At 41.6% G+C, this 24,810-nt stretch overlaps 1 protein-coding gene across 1 annotated transcript; it reads right to left on the reverse strand.

Annotated features, from left to right (window-relative positions):
• Positions 1–27: 27 nt before the first annotated feature.
• On the reverse strand, positions 28–23,062 carry LOC141762905 (sterol 26-hydroxylase, mitochondrial-like). The gene is made up of 9 exons (XM_074627057.1): positions 22,770–23,062; positions 18,396–18,586; positions 18,014–18,213; positions 17,741–17,938; positions 17,480–17,643; positions 2,232–2,398; positions 1,344–1,425; positions 1,026–1,262; positions 28–178 (listed from the first exon to the last, which is right to left on the reverse strand). Exons 1-9 carry the CDS (start codon positions 22,998–23,000, stop codon positions 62–64), a joined length of 1,587 nt encoding a protein of 528 aa, XP_074483158.1. The 5' UTR covers positions 23,001–23,062; the 3' UTR covers positions 28–61.
• Between the last annotated feature and the right edge of the window lie 1,748 nt (positions 23,063–24,810).

Raw genomic sequence — 24,810 nt, forward strand, 5'->3', positions numbered from 1 at the left:
ACCTCTCGTGCACCACGCGTTGTTGGACGTGCGTTTCACACATTAAATTGCTGCACCCTCATCAGCCTCTGGACAGGAAGCGCAGGTTGATGGGCTTTGCGGGGATGAGCAGGGTTCGAGTTTTCGGCTCCACGAGCGGTGCACCATGTTCAGGCTGGACCTCGTAGTGCTGCATTAGCTGGAAGGAGACATAAAACAGCCTTTAAATCCATACAGGAGCTTCATTCTGTTAGATACTTGAGGATTTTGTTTGTAGATCTTAGCAGGATATCTCAAAAACTTGAGCACAGATTTGAATGAAACAAATCATTTCTTTTTGGAGAACTTTTTCAAGGATTTCTTAATTTGTGGCTGGCTAAATAAAAGAACATAAGCAAAAGAAAAATATAAAGAAACTAGGGCTGTCAGATTTAACGCGTCGACGCAAATGAGTTTTAACGCCACTAATTTCTTTAACGCATTACTGCAACTTGCGTAGAAAACCTAATGAATCCATAGGTACCAACCATGACATATTAACTTGTCATGTGTCATGTCATGAAGGAGGTTAAATAACGCTTCAAACTTTTGTCTGTGGCAAACTTTCAAATAAATTGTGGCAAGGAAAACCTGGCATGGCCATTTTCAAAGGGGTTCCTTGACCTCTGACCTCAAGACATGTGAATGAAAATGTGTTCTATGGGAACCCACGAGTCTCCCCTTTACAGACATAACTTCCTGGACAATATTTATCATTGTTTTGTGTTGTTAACTGATTTCCAATAAGAAATATATAAATACATTTGCATAAAGCAGCATATTTGTCCACTCCCATGTTGATAAGAGTATTAAATACTTGGCAAATCTCCCTTTAAGGTACATTTTGAACAGATAAAAAATGTGTGATTGCGATTAATCGAGATTAACTATGGACAATCATGCGATTAAATATTTTAAACGATTGACAGCCCTAAAAGAAACACAAATTGGCCAAGAAGTAGGCTAAAAGTCCACTTCCTGTCTCTGTCTGTCTCTTCTTCACTCACCCTGGACAGAGCAAAGTACATCTCCATCTCCGCCACCCTCTTCCCAACACAGGCTCGCACCCCGACTCCGAAGGGGATGAAGCTGTACGGGTGGTGCTGGTAGAAGCCGGGCGCCGCCCTGCCACAGACGCTGCTGGCCGCCTCGGCACGGAGCCAGCGCTCTGGGACGAAGAGCTCTGCGTCTACGAACTCTGCTTCATTGTGACAGACTGCGTAATGACACAGATGGAACTGAGTCTGCAAAGAAGAGAAGCGTATTTAAATCATTTCTGATCTTTAAAGTTAAAGGTGCCTCACATCCTGGTTGTGCTTTCCTACCTTCTTTGGGAACCAGTAGTTTCCCACGATCACCTCATCGTCTGAAATAAAGCGTCCGTTTCCAGGAAACACGGGATAAAGGCTGGAGGAGAAAGACACAGACGACAGTCAGACTCTAAATCAGAGACAGAGCTAACCTGGAGCATGTTATTGATTATTTATGTCCGATTCAGTGTTTTATTCTTTGCTTTACGTCAGCTGTACTAGCTGTACCATATAAGTCAAAAACTGATAAAAGCTGTTCTGTCACTTTGCCAGTCTCACAGGTCAGGGCATGTCAGGTCGAAACACGTAGAAATACCACAAAATAAAAAAAATGCTCCGTCACAAGTTCTGCCTTTTAAAAAACTTATCAGCAGAAGTATCAAAAGTAAAAGTAGTCGTGCTGCAACATAACTCCTTTCAGAGTGTTTTTATTATCATTATAATAAAAACACTCTGAAATGAGTCATTATATTACATTATAATATATATAATATAATATAATGATAATAAAAACACTCTGAAAGGAGTCATTATATTACATTATATTATATATAATATAATATAATGATAATAAAAACACTCTGAAAGGAGTCATTATATTATATTATATTATATATAATATAATATAATGATAATAAAAACACTCTGAAAGGAGTCATTATATTATATTATATTATATTATATATATTATATTAGCTGCATTATAATATTGTAGCTGGTCAAGGTTCAAGGAGCAGATTATTTGACTACTATATAACTAATCTAATCTAGAACACTGCATCTGACTGGTTACTAAGTACTTCATGTATAAAGTTCAGCTGATTGATGGGCTGCTTGTTTTCCAAACTGTAGTTCCAGGGCCAACACTGCTTCGTGAGTAGTTCATACTAGCAGTCTGCTCACCGTAGCGTCTCCTTGATGACGGCCTTCAGGTAGGGCATCCTGCTCAGGTGCTCTGTGGTTGGCTCCCGTCTGTCCGGACACACAGAGTCCACCTCTCTGTAAAGTCGATCCTGAGCCCTGCGGTCCCTCGCTAAGTGGTACAGCGCCCACGACAGTGTGTTGGAGGTCTGAGATCAGGAGGGAATCAGATTATTGTCCATCACAGGGCTAAGACTAGCAGTCTGAGAGAGTCAGAGGAAATAAAGTCATTGTGAGGAAGCAACAACTCCCTCACTAACTGTTTGGTAAAGCCAAGTGGGGTTGATCACAGTTATCTTTGTTTTTCCTTATGTGGGTAGTTAAGGGGTTAATTGACTGACAGAGACTGAGTGGCTCCAAGTGTAATCAGGTGTGCTCTGATTTCCCAGGTTCTCACTGCAGGTGTCTCCAGTCTGAGCTGATGGCAGCACTCGCCTGATAAGCCAGTTTGAACTGGAAAGGCGGGCTGTTAGGTTATATGACCATGTGTGAAAGTAGAGTTTGGGGGGGAGAGTGGTAAAAAGAGCAGCACCAGGCATGTGGTGAGCTGTGTAACAGAATGCAGAGGGTTTTTTACCTCCATGTGTTTTTTCCTTTGTTTGATGGAATTTTTACAGACTGAAAATAAAAGTCTGCCTTATTTTTCAAGCATACTTACCTGCCAGTGTGATGATTTCTCTTCGTGACTTTTCACCTTGCTCTCCTGCACCTCACCTTGCAACAATTGGTGGCAGTGGTGGGATCTAATACGCCTGTGTCGAGTTGGTGTTGGAATGCTGACTAAATGAGAGGTGCAGTACGTGGAAGAGGTCGGCCGAAGAAATCCACCTTGGCAGAAATGGAGATAAAGAATGCTGAAAGGACAGTGGGGTTTGAGCCACCACTTGATGGCGCCATGGCCGCTGGAGATGAAGAAGAAGAACCAGTGGTACGGCCAAAAATACTTATAGACCGTGTTGCTAGTGAAGAACTCTCTGCCACAGACTTTTTTGAAGAAATGAGAGAGTTTATGCGACGGTCTAGACAAACTGAAGCGGTACTTTTTGATCAAACAGCTAAGAGGTGAGATGGGAGCAAAGTCGACGCAGGACTGGATGTCAGATGAACAATATGAACAGCCTGACCAACATTATCCTCATGCTATACCTGCTGGTGTTTTAAAGCTGCAAGATGAAACCTCCATGCACCTGCCCACAGTTAAAGAACCAAAGAAATTCATTCCACTTCAAGCTAGTGGGCCTGTCTCCTCATTACAGCAACTGTTGCCTCAGCAGCAACAGCGTGCTTCTCCACCAACCCGGTCTGTTGGGCCCCGTGTCAGTGAACCAAGAATACCTGACTTCAAAGAAGGTGAAGATCCAGAGAGCTTCTTTGTTCGGTTTGAGCGGATGGCCAGAACATGGGGGTGGCAGCCAGTGGAGTGGGCAGCCAGAGTGGTCACCTTATTGACGGGAAAAGCTCTTGATGCTTATGCGGGAATGGACGAAGAACAAGCTGAATCCTACGAGGCCATTAAAGCAGCAGTGTTAATGAAGTTCAATGTGACGGAGGAGACTTACAGACAGCGTTTCCGGAGCACTATTGTGCCAGTGGGAGAAACAGTCCGTGAAACCTACAACCGGATAAAGGGACTTTATAAACGATGGATGCGACCAAACAGCCGCACTAAGGAGCAGATTGGTGAGTCCATTGTTTTGGAGCAATACCTCCGTGTGCTCCAACCAGACATTCGCACCTGTGTAAAGGAGAATGATCCCCAGACAGGAGAGGAAGCAGCGGACCTGACAGAGCGCTACACGGCTGCTCACGGGGACCCTTCAAGGAAAAAGTTGACTGTTGGGAAGCCAAGGTTTGGGGAGTCCAAACCTTACGGTTTGCCTGTTGTGGACAACAAGGACATTGGGGTTGGTAAGAAACCTGTACATTCAAACTTGAAACCTAACTTCCCATGTTTTTACTGTCAGCAACCTGGCCACAAAGCTTCATTTTGTCCTTTTAAAAAGATCAAAAACAGTTGAGTTGTGTTCTGTACCTCGTCCTGATAATGATGAACATGATGATGTTAATGAGAATGAAATGATTCCACATAGACATGTAGTAGATGTCACAGTTAACGGTCATGTGGCAAAGGCTCTGGCTGACACTGGTAGTTCGCAAACTTTGGTAAAGTCCAGCCTACTCCACAACTCACTGACTAACTTTGAACGAAATGTAAATATCACATGTGTTCATGGATGTAAGAAAGATTACCCAACTGCAGAAGTGATCATTGAGGTTGAAGGGCAAGCCTTTATGTTAACTGTTGGTGTGCTAGATCACCTAGCATATGATGTAATCCTTGGAGAAGATTTGCCTGTGCTAGACAATTTGGTCCAGCAAAACTCTGTAGCATACTCTTGTGCTGTAGTGACTCGCTCTGTCACCAAGGGGTTAGAACCCCTACCTGAGGCAGATGATGGTTTGTTTAAAGGGGGAAATAAGGTTAAGAAAACAAAACGTCAGCGTCGTCAGGAGAAAAACAGAAATCTTGATAAAGCTAAATGTCCTGACCCTGCTCTCCCTTTAACTCCTCCCATTGAACCACAATGGCAAATCCCTGACAATTTCAGAGAGATTCAGGAGAATGACTCCTCTCTGAAACCTCTCTTTGCAAAAGTTTGTGAAATAGATGGGGTCCTAAAAGCTGGCACAGGGGGGCTGAAAGGTGTAATTGGGGATCCCTTTGTCATAAAAGACAACCTTTTGTATTTGGCAGACATTGAGAAACCTAGACTTGTTATTCCAAAAGAGTATCGTCAAGTAATCCTGCATGTGGGTCATACTATTCCATGGGCTGGCCATTTAGGGCAGGCCAAAACCTATAACCGCATTGCTGAGCGCTTCTATTGGCCAGGGTTATACAAAGGGGTACTGGAGTATTGCAAGACATGTCATGATTGCCAGGTGGTGGCCCCCACCAAAATTTCAGACCGAGGCCAATTACAACCATTACCTATTATGAGTGTGCCTTATGAGAGAATAGCCATGGATATCATTGGTCCCCTGCCAAAGAGTAGCAAAGGACACAAATTTGCCCTGGTGATATGTGACTATGCAACCAGATATCCAGATGTTTATCCACTGCGCTCCATTCAGGTCAAACATATAGTTCGATGTTTAGTGGAGTTATTCTCTAGAGTTGGCATCCCTAAAGAGATCTTAACAGATCAAGGTTCAAACTTTATGTCACATCTAATGAAGTCACTGTATTCTCAACTTGGTGTGAAAGGGATAAGAACCACTCCTTACCACCCTGAAACCGATGGTCTTGTCGAGCGATTTAATGGTACCCTGAAACAAATGTTGAGAAAATTTGTTGAGGATACTGGCAAAGACTGGGATAAATGGTTGCCTTTCCTTTTGTTTGCATATCGAGAGGTACCCCAGGCTTCAACTGGTTTCTCCCCTTTTGAGCTGGTGTATGGCAGACAGGTGAGAGGCCCTTTGGACATGCTGAAGGAGAACTGGGTGGCTGGTGTGGCAACGTCACCAACAACGAACATCATCTCCTACATTCTGCAGATGCGAGACAAACTGGAAAGTTGCAGAGAAAGAGTCAAAGAAAACATGCTGGAGGCTCAACATAAACAAAAGGTATGGTACGACAAACATGCTCGAGAAAGAGAACTGAAAACTGGACAGAAAGTGTTGGTACTGCTCCCTACTGGGCCGAGTAAGTTACTAGCGAAGTGGCAAGGCCCCTATCCTGTTACCAGAAAGGTGGGCCCAGTAACATATGAAATTTCCTGTCCTGATAAACAAAAACACAAGCAACTGCTCCATGTAAACCTGTTAAAGGAATACCATGAAAGAAATCCCTTGGAAACAGGTGGAGAGCATGTTCTGATGGTCCAGGATGTCCAGTCTGAAGATGATGTGGCGGAAGCTGAGGAAGCGGACATGAGGCCCTTCAGAGAGAAGTGTAAACCCCAGATCCCTCCAGAGCACCTGAGTGTGGATCAGTGGCATCAACTGGGTGAGCTTAAACAATCTTTTTCCATCATTGTTCTCAGAAAAACCTGGCCGAACTGATGTGATAAAACACAAAATTGTTCTGAAGGACACTAAACCTGCTCGCCTGAAGCCTTACAGAATTGCAGAACGAATGATGGAACCACTGAAGAAGGAGGTGCAGATGATGTTGGACATGGGAGTCATTGAACCATCCAGAAGTGAGTGGTCAAACCCCATAGTGCTTGTTCCCAAGAAGAATTGTACTCAACCTCGGTTCTGTTCCGACATGAGGAAACTGAACAGTATTTCCTGTTTTGATTCATATCCCATGCCCCGTATCGATGAGCTACTAGAGAGAATCGGGAAAGCCAACTACATCACAGCATTAGACCTTTGTAAAGGTTACTGGCAAGTGCCTCTTGACCCATCTTGCAAAGAATACACAGCGTTCCAGATTCCAGGAATGGGCTTGTTCCAGTACACTGTGTTACCCTTTGGCCTTCATGGCGCACCTGCGACCTTTCAAAGATTAATGGACATTGTTCTTAATGATTGCTCCAGGTTTTCAGCTGCCTATCTTGATGATGTAGTGATCTACAGTGAATCCTGGGAAGAACACTTGCAGCATCTTCAAATCGTCCTAAGCAAGATACAGGAAGCCGGGCTGACCCTGAATGCAAACAAGTGTTCCTGGGCTCAGGAGGAGGTGAAATACCTTGGCTACCTGGTCGGCCGTGGGCAGATAAGGCCACAAATAGAGAAGATAAAGGCCATACAGATGATTCCAAGACCCCTGACCAAGAAGCAAGTGAGATCCTTTTTAGGACTCGTGGGGTGGTACAGAAGGTTTGTTCCCCATTTCTCTACATTGGCGGCACCACTCACCGAACTAACAAAAAAATCAACCTCGAAAGTGATATGGAATGATGAGTGTGAACGTGCCTTCCAAGCATTGAAAAGGCAGATCTGTCAAGCTCCTGTGTTGCAGAGCCCGGACTTCACGAAAGCATTCCTTGTGCAGGTTGATGCCTCCGGTGTTGGACTAGGAGCGGTGCTAGCCCAGGGGGAACCTGGTGAAGAGAAACCTGTCCTGTTCTTAAGTAAGAAACTGTTTGACCGGGAGAAAAAGTACTCTACTGTGGAAAAGGAGGGACTGGCTATAAAATGGGCTATTGATTCATTGAAGTATTATCTTTTGGGAAGAGAGTTTGTATTGCAGACAGACCACAGACCTTTGAAGTGGATGCAATCCAAGCAGCATCAGAATGCAAGGATTCTGCGTTGGTGCCTAGCCCTCCAGCCATACCAGTTCACCATAGAGCACTGTCCTGGTAAGAAAAATCTTATTGCTGATTATCTGTCACGTTTGCCTGACTTATGTAAGCCAGAGGGGGAGGAGGTGTGAAATGTGAGGAAGCAACAACTCCCTCACTAACTGTTTGGTAAAGCCAAGTGGGGTTGATCACAGTTATCTTTGTTTTTCCTTATGTGGGTAGTTAAGGGGTTAATTGACTGACAGAGACTGAGTGGCTCCAAGTGTAATCAGGTGTGCTCTGATTTCCCAGGTTCTCACTGCAGGTGTCTCCAGTCTGAGCTGATGGCAGCACTCGCCTGATAAGCCAGTTTGAACTGGAAAGACGGGCTGTTAGGTTATATGACCATGTGTGAAAGTAGAGTTTGGGGGGGAGAGTGGTAAAAAGAGCAGCACCAGGCATGTGGTGAGCTGTGAAACTGAATGCAGAGGATGATTTTCCCTCCATGTGTTTTTTCCTTTGTTTGATGGAATTTTTACAGACTGAAAATAAAAGTCTGCCTTATTTTTCAAGCATACTTAGCTGCCAGTGTGATGATTTCTCTTCGTGACTTTTCACCTTGCTCTCCTGCACCTCACCTTGCAACAGTCATTACAGTTCATCCATCCATCCAATACATGTTGAGATATTTCAGTCTGGACTAAAGTGGTGGAGCGACCAACCGACATCCATGAAGCTGCTACAAACTAGAAAACCTAAAGAATCCATCGGTACCAACCATGTCATACTAGCTTGTCCTGAAGGAGGCTAAATGACGTTCCAAACTTGCGCTAAATTTTAGTGAGGAAAAACTGTCATGGCCATTTTCAAAGGGGTCCCTTGACCTCTGACCTCCAGATCAGTGAATGTAAATGGGTTCTATGGGTACCCACGAGTCTCCCCTTTACAGACATGCCCACTTTATGATAATCACATGCAGTTTGGGGCAAGTCATAGTCAAGTCAGCACACTGACACACTGACAGCTGTTGTTGCCTGTTGGGCTGCAGTTTGCCATGTTATGATGTGAGCATATTGTTTTATGCTAAATGCAGTACCTGTGAGGGTTTCTGGACAATATCTGTCATTGTTTTGTGTTAATTGATTTCCAATAATAAATATATACATTTGCATAAAGCGGCATATTTGTCCACTCCCATGTTGATAAGAGTATTAAATACTTGTTAAATCTCAAAGGTACATACATCACGATTAATCATGATTACCTCTGGACACTCATGCGATGAATCACCAATACATATTTTAATCGATTGACAGCCCTCAGTCCAACACTTTCATGTATTTGCCCATCTTACAACAGAACTGTATGTGCATAGTTTTGTTTTTAATGCAAAGTCCTTCGCTGCTTGTCTGAGATCTGAGAGTGGACACTGGGTGGTTATTTTAATTTCCTTTCATGCTTTTGATTGTTATTAACAAAGAGGAAGTTGGCAGTAGAAGCTGTTGGAAATATATCATGATAAAACTGTTGTTGTGTAACAAACTTGATTATGTTGGGAGTTTAGCGAGTTTGGTGTTAACTACTAGGCTTAGACTGTCTACAGATAAGTGACTGATGTAAGACGAGGCAAGAATGATCACATGAAATGATCTCGTGATGGAATGCTGATTGGGCCTGTAAAAAGAACAGCTACAAGGATGAAAGGGCCTTGGGGTTAACAGTGGATGGGGGAAGGGACAGGATGACCATGCAGACAATGTTGTGTAAAGATGGAGTCAGATGTAGGTAGACACGAAGATGTATTGTGACATAGGATGGAAAAGTACTGGGTCTGCAGAAAGCCTGACCCCTCCCCCAGGGTTCGTCAGCTAATGTGTATAAAGGTAAAACGTATAGCAAAGCTCGGGGTTCATTCACTGCGAACTGAACACTGTATTACATGGTATCAGGGACACATTGATGAATCCAGAACTTCTGTTAATAACTCTGTGCAACTTTGATGAATATATGTGCGGAATAAATTGATACTAATGTAACCTAATTTGTAATCTTTTATGATTTTAACTCTGAGCTTGCAGCTGCTTAGAAGATAAACCAACACGCATGAAGGTGACGATTCTCTGAGGGAGAATTCCTTCAATTTGGTGACCCCGACGTGATCTTCAGAAAGAGTGACGCGAGCCAGAGACTGGATGACTCAGTGAGAGAGAGATAAGGGGACCCCTGACTACAAGGCAAAAGGTAAGCAGAACCTGTTAAAACAAATCTGCATATTGGCATAGGATCTAAATTTATCTCTCTTGCTGAGTAAGACACATCTCTGTTTGAATTTTAACATCTAGTTGCACAGTTGAAAGGATCAGGGATCCTAAGGCTCTGGGAGTCTATAAAAAAGGTTTGAGTCCTTTAATAGATCTGGGATCTAAATGTACAGTTGAAAGGATCAGGGATCCTAAGGCTCTGGGAGTTTAGAAAAAAGGTTTGAGTCCTTTAATAGATCTGGGATCTAAATGTTGTGTTGGTAACACTAATAAACTGCATTAATAGTGTCATCAGAGGAAATTTAAAACTGCCTCAGATACCGTGCCTGCACCGCTGACGGGCAACCGTTAGTAGAAGCTTGTGTTTTGGTGGGATCTGTTGCGGGGGCATAACGACCCAATTACTCTGAAACACTACTGTTTGGTATATACTAACACCAACTGTATGAATAGTTCGGTATAAGGGTAAAAACAGCCATGGACGGGGAATTCGATAGAGAGTGTGAGGAAATAGGAGGATGCAACAAGACAGGTCTCACTTTTGGCCAGCAATGGGCCAAGGTGAGGACAAATGTGATTTGCACCTTTGATCCTAAGAAAAAGAATGAACGAGCGAAGGATTTGGATGACTGGTTCAAAGGCATGATAGAAAAAGAGGAGTTTCCTAAAGAGGACTCTAAAGCAGCTGTTACCCCGGCGGTTCGGAGGCACATATTAAAGCAGCAAGACGATTTGGCTGAGACTCGAAAACAATTAAAAAACAGCAATATGTTCACACGAGCAAAAGCTAAAAAACACGTGGAACAACAAGCCAGTTCATTGGCCCAAGCTAATTGTGTTTATTTGGCCTCAGTGACTGAATTAGGCCATCAATGGTCTTCTAAAAAAGAAAAACAACAGCCTAGAACAGAGAGTACTCTGTACCCTAAACTAGGTGATTATCCCGGCCCATTCCCCGATCCTCCCCCCATGCCACAACATCAAATGGTAATGAGAGAAACACCAACCGCCCCTCCCCCATATAAGGACAAAGACTTTCCTCCACCTCCCCCTCCCCCACTAACTGATGAACCCGACCCTCCGAAACCTGTTCTGAGCGTTCAAATACCAGTTGTAACACTGACAGGGGGGAGAGTATGCTACGAAGAAACTCAGGAAGATAGGAAACAGAAAGAAGAGCAGGAGAAAAGACTCCGTCTCTTAGAGATGGAAGTAGGACTAATAAATTTGGCCAGAGCAGGGAGACAGGGGGAAGAAGAAGAGCAGGAACAAAGACAGGTAGATGAAGAAGCTGAGTTAAGACAGCGAAAAGGTAAAGGGAAGAAGGGAGATGAAAAGGTAAGAAGGGGGAGGAGGGGTTCATCAGATTGAAACAGGAGATGGCTGAGGCGGCTGCTTTAGCACTCCCCGACTATTCCCAGCCATTTCACCTCGACGTATCAGAACAACTTTCCACAGCTCATGGTGTTCTATATCAGAAGCAAAGAGGAGACAGGAATGTACTTTACTATTGCAGCATTCTGCTAGACACACCGGAACAGAGAGCTAGTCCGTGTGTCAGATATGCAGCGGCTGTGGCTAAAATAGTTGAGAAAGTAGGACATATTGTCATGCATCACCCACTCCAAATTCTCACTTCCCATAGTACAGTAGCTTATGTCACCTCATCATGTTTCACTCTCACTCCCTTGAGACAAACTAAGATATTACAAGTACTCTCAAAACCACATGTTTCATTTGTACATGAAGGTTGCAATATGGCAGATAACATGGGCGAAGGAGGGGGAGAGAAACATTCCTGTGCGGAAAAATCTGAACCTTTTGTAAAACTACGACCTGACCTGGAGGCATTACCAGTTACTAATCCTGATCTCAGCCTTTTCACCGATGGCTGCTGTTTCAGACACCCTACAGAGGGACTAAAAGCTGGCTATGCTGTTGTAGCGTGTACTAATGACGGAGAAGGCCCTGTAACTCTGTCTTCGGCCCCACTTGAGGGCAAACAGTCTGCTCAAGCCGCTGAACTGACTGCCGTGATATGTGCTCTTAGACTAGCCGAGGGTAAGACTGCAAATATTTTTACTGATTCAGCTTATGTATGTAACGCGATCCACAGGGATATGTCTGGCTGGGTTCAGGCAGGATTCAAAACAAGCGGGAATAAATCTATGGCTCATGAAGGGCTCATGAAGGATTTATTGGCCGCTATCCACCTTCCTGAGAAGGTGGCTGTGGTAAAGGTAAAAGGTCACTCACAGGGAAGTGACCTGGAAAGCATTGGAAATAACGCTGCAGATGAAGCAGCAAAGGCTGCTGCAGGTTATGTCACTGAATGCATAATGATATTAGCTGAACATGTAAGTAGTTTTATTGATGATGTACAAAAAGCCCAGGAGGACGCTCCTGAGCATGAGAGAAAATCCTGGGAAGACGCAGGTGCCACTGATTGTTTTACTGGTTTATGGCAGAAGAATGGGAAAACTGTCATGCCTGACGGATGGATTCCCTCAATGTTGAAACAGACTCATGGTTTGTGCCATGCGGGAGTGGCTGTAATGATGTTTGCATTGGATGCATGGTGGTTCCCTCAAAAGAGGAAAGTGGTTACTGATTTTGTTCAACAATGTGTTGTTTGTCAAACATGTAACATAAGACCCACGGAAAAACCACCGGTGGGCACATATCCTAAACCACAAGGTCCGGGTGAACAAATAGTTATGGATTTTACGGATATGGGGATCCGGGTGGGAGGTAAAAGATTTTTGTTGGTCATAGTGGATGCATTTTCCAGGTGGATTGAGGCCTATCCTACTGGAAAAGAGGACGCTAAAACTGTCATCAAATGTTTGGTGAATAATTATATACCATACCATGGTTTTCCCAAACTTATTCGCTCCGACAATGGCTCTCATTTCAAAAATAAGGATTTGAGAGAAGTGGAGACTGTTTTGGGTCTGGAACACAAGTTTGGCACGGTGTACCACCCAGAATCTCAGGGCAAGGTTGAACGTGCCAACCAGACCATTAAGGGGAAACTGCTAAAGATTTGTCAACAAACGGGTTTGCCATGGACTGAGGCTCTTCCCATTGCTCTTCTGGCTATGAGATCCTCAGTCAATAGGCAAACAGGTTTAACACCGTTTGAACTCAACTGTGGACGACCTTTTCCAGGTCCCACAGTGCCTTTGTGTGTCCTACCTGCTGTAGGATACCGCCCGTATTATCAGAAAGTGAATGCTCTTGTCTCAGCTCTCTCCTGTTCAGGTGCCCCCCATGCTCCGAAGCCTGTGTTGCTGACAGCACCTGAAGGCCCCCCGGAACACCTTTGGTTGAAGGTGTTAAAGAGGAAGTGGTCGGAACCACGGTGGACGGGTCCACATGAAGTAACCGCGAGGACAACGACAGCAGTCCAACTAAAGGGGAAAGGAGGCGTTTGGTGGCACTTGACACAGTGCAGCTCCACAAAGAATCCACCACCCGGTGTGGATTTCATCAGCGGAGGAGTGAACGAGCCAACAACACCACCAGATGAACCGGACAAAGGAACAGCACCAGGGGCAGATGCAAGCATCTCTGCAGGGACACCAAAGAAGAGCACAGAAGAAGACACGTAAAAATTGAAGCGTGACTAATGACTGAATTTTTTGTTTTCTATACTGAATTTTTTGTTTTCTATATATATCACTGTAAAAAATATAAGTGAGCTGTATGAGACACAATTAAGGGACGGAAGGTTTCAAGGTCTTGCTGGTTTTACAGTTAAAACACGGCTTACAAGTAAAGAAAAGGTGACTCACTGAAGGTTTATATGCTTTACGTTATTTTATTTGTTGCATTCCCTGTATCCGCCAATTGACGGAAAAGGTTATAGTAACTGCCATAGAGAAAAGGCGTCCTGATCAACCACCTGACTATCAAATGAATGTGTTCACCAACAGAAGCACAGGGGTTACTCAACATAGATTTCCATGATCATGACTCAGAGGACGAGGTGGTAGATGATAACTCTGTGTAAAAAACTGTAACATTGTATATAGTATAATAATGATGAATGCCTCATGAGAATATATTTCTAGGACAGAAGTGAACTTGGACAAGTTCAAAAGAGGAATTGTTGGAAATATATCATGATAAAACTGTTGTGTAACAAACTTGATTATGTTGGGAGTTTAGCGAGTTTGGTGTTAACTACTAGGCTTAGACTGTCTACAGATAAGTGACTGATGTAAGACGAGGCAAGAATGATCACATGAAATGATCTCGTGATGGAATGCTGATTGGGCCTGTAAAAAGAACAGCTACAAGGATGAAAGGGCCTTGGGGTTAACAGTGGATGGGGGAAGGGACAGGATGACCATGCAGACAATGTTGTGTAAAGATGGAGTCAGATGTAGGTAGACACAAAGATGTATTGTGACATAGGATGGAAAAGTACTGGGTCTGCAGAAAGCCTGACCCCTCCCCCAGGGTTCGTCAGCTAATGTGTATAAAGGTAAAACGTATAGCAAAGCTCGGGGTTCATTCACTGCGAACTGAACACTGTATTACATGGTATCAGGGACACATTGATGAATCCAGAACTTCTGTTAATAACTCTGTGCAACTTTGATGAATATATGTGCGGAATAAATTGATACTAATGTAATCTTTTATGATTTTAACTCTGAGCTTGCAGCTGCTTAGAAGATAAACCAACACGCATGAAGGTGACGATTCTCTGAGGGAGAATTCCTTCAAAGCCGACTCTGACTGATTTATAAGCGGCTGCTGAAATGTCCTCTCTAAACATTTAAAGTCTCGACGCTGGACCTTCTTATACAAAGAGTCAATGTGTGAAGAAAAAGACGTTCAGGTTTAAGGGTTTAAAACGTGGACAGATGCAGCGCAGCATAACAGAACCGGATAAAACTTGAATTACTCCACCAACCAGTCAAGTTTCAGTTTACATCATGTCTGTCCAAAATGTCATCACTTCATCATTTTATCCTGTTAGACATGTCGGTGAAGTTGTCATAATTAGCATATGAATTCTTGGGTTATGTCCAAAAACATGATTTGTGTGGTCACGGTGATCAGTAAATGGACATTTGTGCCAAATTTGAAGACATTCCCTTCAGGTGTTATATAGTATAATAGTCTGGACGGACAACCTGAAACATAATGCGTCCGGCCTCGGCTGTCCCCGGCGTGAAGGCATAACCAAGATAAATCCGTCTGCAAAGTTTCAGCCAAATACAGGCTGAAGGTACAGTTACATTCTTGAGGTATGTTGCAAGAGCTTGTTTCTTTGTATTGGCAACCATTTCACCAGAGAAGGAGTAGCATTTGTGTTCCTTCCAGTATGTGATTTCTCATCTATCTGTCTCAGCTCATATCTCTAGATTTGATTTGAGCTGCAGCTCGCAGCTACAACAACAAGCCTCCACCTCTCCTTGGAATGCAGACAGACGAGCTCTGCGAACGCTGCGACGTGCAGCAACTAAACACCAGCACTCGTCTCTGTTGTTGCAGCTTTATCAGGCCGAACTTAGCTGATCTCACTGTGAACGCCTCAGGACCTACTTTCTCATTGCCCTCTTGGACGCTAGATTGTGTGTTATGTGTAGATGTGGCTAAAGGTCAAGATGAAGTAGATCATGATGCATTAGCAACAGAGAATTTAGCTTGAACTTCTTTGTTTTAAGTCTTAAGGAAGTTGGAGTGTATGGAGGATGGAACCTGCCAAAATCCAAAACAAATCAATAAATAAATGACTGGATAAATAAATAAATATGTCATTAAATGTAGCAAAAATAATATTATAAAAATAAATATAGCCATTAATTAATTGATAAAATGTGACATAAATTGATATTTCTGTTTTTATTTGCTTATTTAGTTATTTATCTCTGTATTAAATGCCTTATTTATTTATTTACTCTTCTGTTTAAATTGACCTTTTATTTATTTATGTACTTATTTGTATTCATTTTTAAAAAATCTATTTTATTTTTGCATATATTTTATTTTCAGGTTGTTACAGCCCCCTCATTTGCATAATGAGGCAGAAATGTATAAATAAATGTAAAAAGAAAAGAATACAGAAATAAATAAGTTTAGAGAACTAAATTTGGGGTGAAATGCAAAGGGAAAATCATGCATAAATAAATAAATGCATAAATACATACATTTAAATAAATAAATAAAAATAAATGCAAAAATAATAAATAATAAAATACATTTTAAAGTTAATAAAAATAAATAAATAAAAGGGAAAGTTAAACAGAAGAGTAAATAAATATGTTTGGGGAAATAAATAAGGGGTGAAATGCAAAGGGAAAACCATGCAAAAATAAAATACATTTACAGATGAATAAATAAAAGGGAAAGTTAAACAGAAGAGTAAATAAATACATAAATAAATAAATACAAATATGAATAAATAAAGACGCAAATTAAAACAGAAATATCAATTTATGTCACATTTTAATCAAATGATTAATGGATATATTTTATTTTTAATATTATTTTTGCTACATTTAATGATACATTTATTTATCTATCGGATCATGTATTCATTTATTGATGTATTTTTAATTTTGGCAGGTTTTGTCCTCCATAAGAGTGAAGTCCAGAGTCTGATTAGGCAGCTTTCTCTGCCTATCCCAGCGGACCCAGAGCCTTTCCTGGAACAACTGGAAATTCCTACATGTTGCGAGAACTGGCCTCACAAACAGTGAAGAGTCATTTCTGCTACTTCATACTTCTACTATATGATACTTTTTACTGCCCTACATGTATCTGACAAATGAAGCTCTAGTTTAAGTTCAGTCAGGAAGACGATCTTCATGCTCAGGCCTGTAATGATGTGTTCCTCACATCCTGCCACTCACTCCTCTAGTGCTGCCGCAATAACCACAATACTGACACTTTATGATCATCACATGCAGTTTGGGGCAAGTCATAGTCAAGTCAGCACACTGACACACTGACAGCTGTTGTTGCCTGTTGGGCTGCAGTTTGCCATGTTATGATTTCAGCATATTTTTTATACCTGTGAGAGTTTCTGGATCAATATCTGTCATTGTTTTGTGTTGTTAACTGATTTCCAATAATAAATATATACATACATTTTCATAAAGCAGCATATTTGCCCACTCCCATGTTGATAAGAGGATTAAATAGTTGATAAATCTCCCTTAAGATTAAAAATGTGTGATTAATCCTGATTAACTATTTTAATCGATTGACAGCCCTAATTAAAACTCAAACCACTCCTCCTCTCTCCATCTGGATGCTCTCTGTGTTCCTAACACACTTATTTTCATCAACATACGGATAAATCAGAAATCATACCAGCCTCCAGCTCTCCCACTGGACAAAACTACAACTGTCTGAAGCTTCTTGAACAGATGACAGGAGAGAAGCAGCAGTTTGAGAAGTTTCTATGGATGTTTTTTCCCCTCAGCTAAAATGAGAATATCTGCTGCTCTGTTCTCTGTGGAGGAGCTGATAGTAAACTATTTACAGCTGCTTCTATAATATATTATCATAACTAATAGTATATACTATTATAATGTTTGTCTCATATGCTCCTGTTTATCTGAACTACTTCTGTCCTGCCACATATCCCCTCAATAAAGGTTCATCTCATCTTATCTGAAATTTAAATCGTGCATGTTAAAACTGACGCACGATGAAATAGTGATAGATTGAAGGCTGGAACCAGCAGCCCCCTACTCACCGTGTCGACCCCTCCCAGCAGCAGCTCAGTGATGCTGATGTAGACCTCGGCTCTGCTCAGCCTGTCACAGGACAGCAGGTAGGTGAGGTAAATGCCCTCCGCCGGCTTGCCGCTGGACACCTGAGCTTGGATTTCAGCGATCCTCCTGTTGATGAGGGATTGCGCTGCCCAACGGAAACACAACAACCAAACACTTTACCAACTTATAAGTGAATCCAAATGACATGAATGTCTCCTTTTGCTGTTTGTCTTGCTACATACCTATGTCATAGAGGTCGTCCCAGGCCTGGACGAAGCGTCTCCAGAAGGGGAGGACGCTGCGGCTCCAGCGAGGGAAGAGGATCACAATCTCAGACAGCGTCAGCATGTCATTGGCGGCGGTGATGAAGCGCTGCGTGTCAACGGGGATCTCCTCCTCCAGGCAGCCCAACCTGGTCTCAAACAAGATGGAGGAGATACCTGCAAGAGGTGAAGAGCATCACAAACCGCCCCGCTGACCTCAACCGCCGCTAGACTTTCTGAAAACATTCCCACCTTCAAAGCCGAACTTGTAGAGCTCAGCAGTCATGTCTGAAACGGTGGCCTGGTCCTCGCTGCGACTGCGGAGGAGCTCGACGCGTCGCAGTAGATCTCCGACCACCTGGTGGATGATGGGGGCGTAGGCCAACACTTCCCGCAGCTTTAGCATCTTAGGGTTCAGGGCGCTGCGGATGCGGTACCACTCCGGTCCTGTGCTACAAAGCAAAAGAGTTCTTCAGATTAACAACTCTTTTAGGGACCTTTACGAACACTTTAGAGAGGAAGAGAGTTGCTACCGGGGATTAAACCCAAACGACTAGGACCACTAATGATTATATTAGCTGTTGTTTATGACCGTTATTATCTTTTACATTTAAAGGAAGATCCATAAACTCACTCCACATGCAGCCCGTAGGCCTGACCTCTCAGGTCCCGGTACTCCTTCCAGTGAGGCAGCTCGGCTCGGAGCGGGTAGCGGCCCTCCTGTTGGATCACCTGAGCGATGAGCTCCGGAGTCGCCACGTTGACGATGTCGAAGGGGCCGAATCTGGAGCGCCAGATGGGCCCGTAAAGGCTCTTCTGGACATCCTGGAAGAGTAACTTGAGTTTAAAGTAGTTCAACATATAATCAGCCCGTATTATATAAATACTGCTCCCATGGTAATGCATCAATAATATATTATATGATATAAAACACTCTGAAAGGGTTCATGTGTGTGTAATTCAGAGTACTACTTTTAAAAGTTGTGTAACTCCAGATTGGCAGGTCCGCCATTGGCGCCCCGTTCTCTTCACAGATGAGAGAAGGTTCACACTGAGCACATGTGACAGACGTGAAAGAGTCTGGAGACGCCGTGGTGAACGGTAACATCATCCAGCATGATCCGTTTGGTGGTGGGTCAGTGATGGTCTGGGGAGGCATACTGTATCCTTGGAGGATCACAGACCTCCATGTCATAGCCAACGGTACCCTGACTGCTGTTAGGTACTGGGATGAAATCCTCAGAGCGATTGTCAGACCGTAAGCTGGTGCAGTGGGCCCAGGGTTCCTCCTGGTGCAGTGGGCCCTGGGTTCCTCCTGGTGCAGTGGGCCCTGGGTTCCTCCTGGGTTCCTCCTGGGTTCCTCCTAGGCTCCTCCTGGGTTCCTCCTGGGTTCCTCCTGGGTTCCTCCTGGGTTCCTCCTAGGCTCCTCCTCGGTTCCTCCTGGGTTCCTCCTGGGTTCCTCCTGGTGCAGTGGGCCCCGGGTTCCTCCTGGTGCAGTGGGCCCTGGGTTCCTCCTGGGTTCCTCCTGGGTTCCTCCTAGGCTCCTCCTGGGTTCCTCCTGGGTTCCTCCTGGGTTCCTCCTAGGCTCCTCCTGGGTTCCTCCTGGGTTCCTCCTGGGTTCCTCCTGGTGTAGTAGGCCCCGGGTTCCTCCTGGTGCAGGACAGTGCCCGGCCTCATGTGGCCAGAGTGTGTAAGCGGTTCCTAGATGACGAAGGCATTGATGCCATTGACCGACCCTCACTAGGTCTCCTGACCTAAATCCAATTGAGCACCTATGGGACGTTATGTATCGGTGAATCCGACGCCACCAAGTACCGCCACAGACTTTCCAGGAGCCCTCTGATGCCCTGATCCAGGTCTGGGAGGAGATCCGCCAGGACACCATCCGCCAACTCATCAGGAGCATGCCCAGACGCTGTAGGGAGTGCATACAGGCACGCGGGAGCCGTACACACTACTGAGTCACTTTATGAGTTGATGTGATGAAATGAAAAGAATGTGATTTACATTCTTTACTTTGATTTTGGGTGTGATTTTGAATCCAGCCCTCAATGAGTTGATGATTTTGGTTTTCATTGACCGTTGTTACGTCATTTTGTTCTCAACAAATTATTCAATGTACATCAGTAACGATTTTACACTTGAATAGTTAGTTATCAAGATCTGATGTGTGATTTAAGTGTTCCCTTCATTTCTTTAGAGCAGTGTATTAAAGGTCACATATTATGCTCATTTCCAGGTTCATAGATGTATTTTAATGTTGCACTAGAACATGTTTACATGCTGCAATGTTCAAAAAAACCTTTATTCTTCTCATACTGCAGCCTGAGTCTGCCTGCCTCAGAGCCTAATTCAGCCGCTGTCTGAAAACCACTGATTCACAGCCTGTCTTTAAAGATCCATCTGTGAGAAATGACCAACAGAATCATCCCAGAGGAGAGCAGACAGCTGAAAGCAGATGGGAGATACAGAGCTAACCCCATTAGCTACATGCTACCGCTATGACACGGTGTGTAAACACAGCGACCATCAGGGTGGAAAATAGAAGATGTGAAACAGTAGTCAGTTCATTATTTCTGCTAAAAGATAAATGTATGGAAGATCAGAGTAATGGTATTGTAAGTGCCGTTGCATAAATGTGTTCATGATATATAATTAGTAATTGATCCCATAAGTTCATGCAATAAATAAATAAATAGATAATTCATTTAATGTAAGGTTAAAAATTTAAATATGATGTGAGTAAAATTATTTGTTTCATACAGTTCAAAATGTGTAACAGGTAGAAGTGTTTCAGTCAAAAGTACATTAGTCCACTGTGTTTTACGTTCCGCCCCGGAACCAATGTTCCCTGTGTAGTACCACTACGACGGAATTCATTGAGGGACTAAAACAATCCAACGTAAGTGAAGGAGCAGATGCCTTTCGCGGGCTCTGTAAAGTGTTTAAAGCTATGATTATCGACGTCTGAAGCTAAAAGCAGACAGTCAAAGAGACTTTCAAAAGGACTTTCATGGACTCAAGAACCTCTTTTCATGACAAGCGGCCAACGAGTTTTCACGGCGTGTGCATGACGTGACTCAGAAGTGAAGCATCAGAGAAAGACGTGTCCAAGCAATAAACGCCCGTATCAAAGAACCGACCTGTGTCTGTGTTGTTGTGAAGAGAGCTACAGGTATATTATTTACAGTAGTAGCTGTCTCTGTGTTACCATGACTACAGACCACCGGAGCTTAGCTTACCATAGTGTACCAGAGCTGAAGACTTTCTCCTGTACCATGTCACATAACTAACTAACAGGTGAGATGATTACAAATGCTGTGAATAATTAATATTGTCATCTGTCAACTCAAATAAAGTTTGACTGTGAAACAGAAATGTGTTGTGTTGCTTACAAGTCACTATTTACTACCTGTACTCTGCTACATGCATGACATCAAATATATATAATATATAAATATCATCTGTTTAAACAGTGTAATTACATAAAGCCTTTGTGAAAGAACATGTTATATTTAGATGATGGGAGTACATGAAGCCTGTTCTGCTGGTTCTTGCAGACTTTGCTCAAGTTAGGTTGAGGAGGAGAGACAGTGACGCGCTGTGGGGCGGGGTCAGCTACTGAAGGTTCTGCTCTGGTTCGACCAGGAAACCCTTACATGGCTTGCATTTCTCTAATGACGTCAGAAGAGAAGGAAAAAAAGCAAAATTTTTTTCTGCACCCATTTCCGGACAAACGGAGGAGGAGAAAAAGAGAGAGGATGGTCTTTTATGATACTATGGTGGCCTGTAGACACACTGGAAACAGATATTGATGTTTAAAAGACATGGAAAAGTGCATTTTGCATAATAGGTGACCTTTAAACTAAAATCATAAAGTTCTTCATAACATTTTGTGAGGATTGCAACTCGATCAGAGTCACACATCTCCTCTGCTCCTCTATTTAAGAAACTCCACATTCTTACTATTTATGATATCAATATTTCTCAAATATGTGTTTTTATTTATAAGATACTTTCTGGTGGGAATATTCCTGAGCAGTTCAAGACCTATTTTAAAACAGATTCTCAGGTCCATTCTTACTCAACCTGTCAGTCTCTAGATCTTCATCCTCCTAAATGTCTCACTAGTAGAGGTCAGTTTTCAATAAGATTTAGGGGAACCAAATTATGGAGTAGCTTTTCACATCTATCAATAAACTGTTCATCTGTCAAATGTTTCAAAAGTCGCTTAAAGGGTCATTTAATTAACTTGTAATTGCTTTACCCCATGTTGTCCATGTATCTGTTTCTATGTTTTTTATTTTTTTCCCACTCACAATGTTGTTTGGTTACGATTACCCAGAAGTCTTTATAGATATTTAAAACAATATCCTCCTCACAAACACTAACCAAACACTACCACGCAACAAACACACACACACACACACACACACACACTTATCTTTTTTGATATATTCACTGTATTGTTATTGTTGTTACTATATATATCTTGTCCTAATTGTTTGTTATCACTATTATGTAGTCATATTGTTTCTTTATATTAATCTTGTCTCTAGGTGGAGGCTTCAGATAAACCCAGTGGTTTTTTTTGCCTCTTCCTGCACTTTATATTATTAATTTTTTTTTTTTGTTATGTTGTATAGTCTTAAATCATATTGTCATTTACCATTATCATTTATTTATTTATTCTTTTGATTATTTATTATGTATCATTTATAATTATATTGTCATTTATCATTATCATTTTTTATTTAGATTATTTATTATATATTATTTATTTATTATTATATTGTCATTTATCATTTATTCTTTTGATTATTTATTATAAATCGTTTATTATTATATTGTCATTTATCACTATCATTTATTTCTTTATTCTTTTGATTACTTGTTATGTCAGATGCACTCAAGTGTTGAGCTCTTCAGGGTAGAAACTATCAAATAAGATGAAAACATGGATCATAAATGAGTTTTGTGAGCAGCAGGTTAAAGCAGTGTAACTGACCTGCAGTAAGTGGCTCTTGTCTGCGTATCCTTTGACGAATAACCAGTAGAGAGTGGTGGATAAACTGGGACCAGGCAGGTCATCGATGCTCTTCAGCTTCCCAGCCTCGGTGGTCGCCTGGACGTTCAGGTTTCTGCTGGAAACAGAGAGGTGGTGGTGTCGCAGCTCCAGTGTCCGAGCAGAGAGCACAGAGAGCCGCAAAGCTCTGGCTGCAGCCACGAAGGAGCTCATGGTGTGAGCTGGAAGCCGGTAGTCCGAATGGGTTTGTTTGTGTCAGTGTCAGACTTTTTAGTGCACATCCCCCTGCAGGGAGCTTTCAGTACTCCAGCAACTGATTTGTTAATCAATGCATCTATCATTGAACTGTGGCTGAAATCAGTCATTTAACATTATCATTTATTTATTTATTCCTTTGATTATTTATTATGTATCATTTATTATTATATTGTCATTTATCATTATCATTTTTTATTAATTATTTAGATTACTTATTATGTGTCATGAATTAATATATTGTTATTTATCAATTATTCCTTTGGTTATTTATAATGTGTCATTTATTATTATATTGTCATTTATCATTATCATTCATTTATTTATTTATTCTTTTGATTATTTATTATGTATCATTTGTTATTATATTGTTATTTATCATTAATTCTTTTGATTATTTATTATGAATCATTTATTATTATATTGTCATTTAACATTACCATTCATTTATTTATTTATTCCTTTGATTATTTATTATGTGTCATTTAATATCATATTGTCATTTATCATTATCATGTTTTATTGATTATTTAGATTATTTATTATGTATCATTTATTATTATATTGTCATTTATCATTATCATTTTTTATTAATTATTTAGATTATTTATTATGTATCATTTATTATTATATTGTCATTTATCATTTATCCTGTAACAAATATGTTAAAGCCTTTTTGTTAATAGAAACTCAATACTTAAAATGTTTAAGGATTCTACATAACTCTGGCTTTTAAAAAAATTAAATGTATAAAGTAAAAATATATATTTTTTTAATTTATCAGGAAAAACTGGACCATTTGTATACAGAAAAGAGATGATTATTCTCTTAGTTGTATTATTATTCTCTTTATTTTAAATCTAAATCCAACAAAAACAAATCAGAAAGCATCGACTGCCTTGAAAATCTTTCTCATTTCACTATATATGCACCTGTACCCATGTTCTGTTCTTTGCTTATCCTTTTTTATTTTCATATAACCTTGTATAATAATATATATAGTAATATAACAATACCTTTGATGTTCTTGCGCTGATGAGCAACATTATATTCAGAAAATGTGTTTTATTCTACTGCTAAAGATCTTGATTCAGTGAAGTCCTGGCTTTATAAGGCACATTGTTAAATAAAGAGACAATGATTCATAAACCCTGAGATCACGTTGTCCCTCCAATCTATCGATTAGTTTACAACATTAGTCGTATGTGTTTTCAGTGTATTGAGCCTTCAGGGCCACAGTAGGTAAGATTAGCTCACAACGTTAGTCGAATGATGTCCAATAAATAACATCATATTCAGAAAATGTGTTTTAACGCCCTCTTGTGGCGACGGTTGGTAACTGCAACTGTATTTTAAGTCAAGTTAGAGGAATTACATATAAACAACACTTCCTGTTAGATCCTTCAAAATAAAACATTTATAGTTTGAATGTTTACCGACAGTATTATTATACGATTTTGTTACTTCATGGTAGTAGGGACAACTTGATAAAGGAAATGGAAACGTATTAAACCTTTTTCTACTAAACCAAAGTGTGAGAACAATCATTTTGGAGGAAACTAACGTCCGTTAGTTTCGGCTAACATTGTAAACTAATCGATAGACTCGAGGGACTGTGACAACATGATCGCAGGTTTAGCCGAGCCGGCCAACTTTCTACAGCAAAAGCGTATAATAATACTGTCGGTAAACATTCAAACTAAAACTCCACCACCGTCTTTTATTGGGTTTTATTTTGTAGGATCTAACAGGAAGTGTTGCATATATG

The sequence above is a fragment of the Sebastes fasciatus genome, chromosome 24 (genome assembly GCF_043250625.1).
Source record: "Sebastes fasciatus isolate fSebFas1 chromosome 24, fSebFas1.pri, whole genome shotgun sequence".
Lineage (NCBI taxonomy): Eukaryota > Metazoa > Chordata > Actinopteri > Perciformes > Sebastidae > Sebastes > Sebastes fasciatus.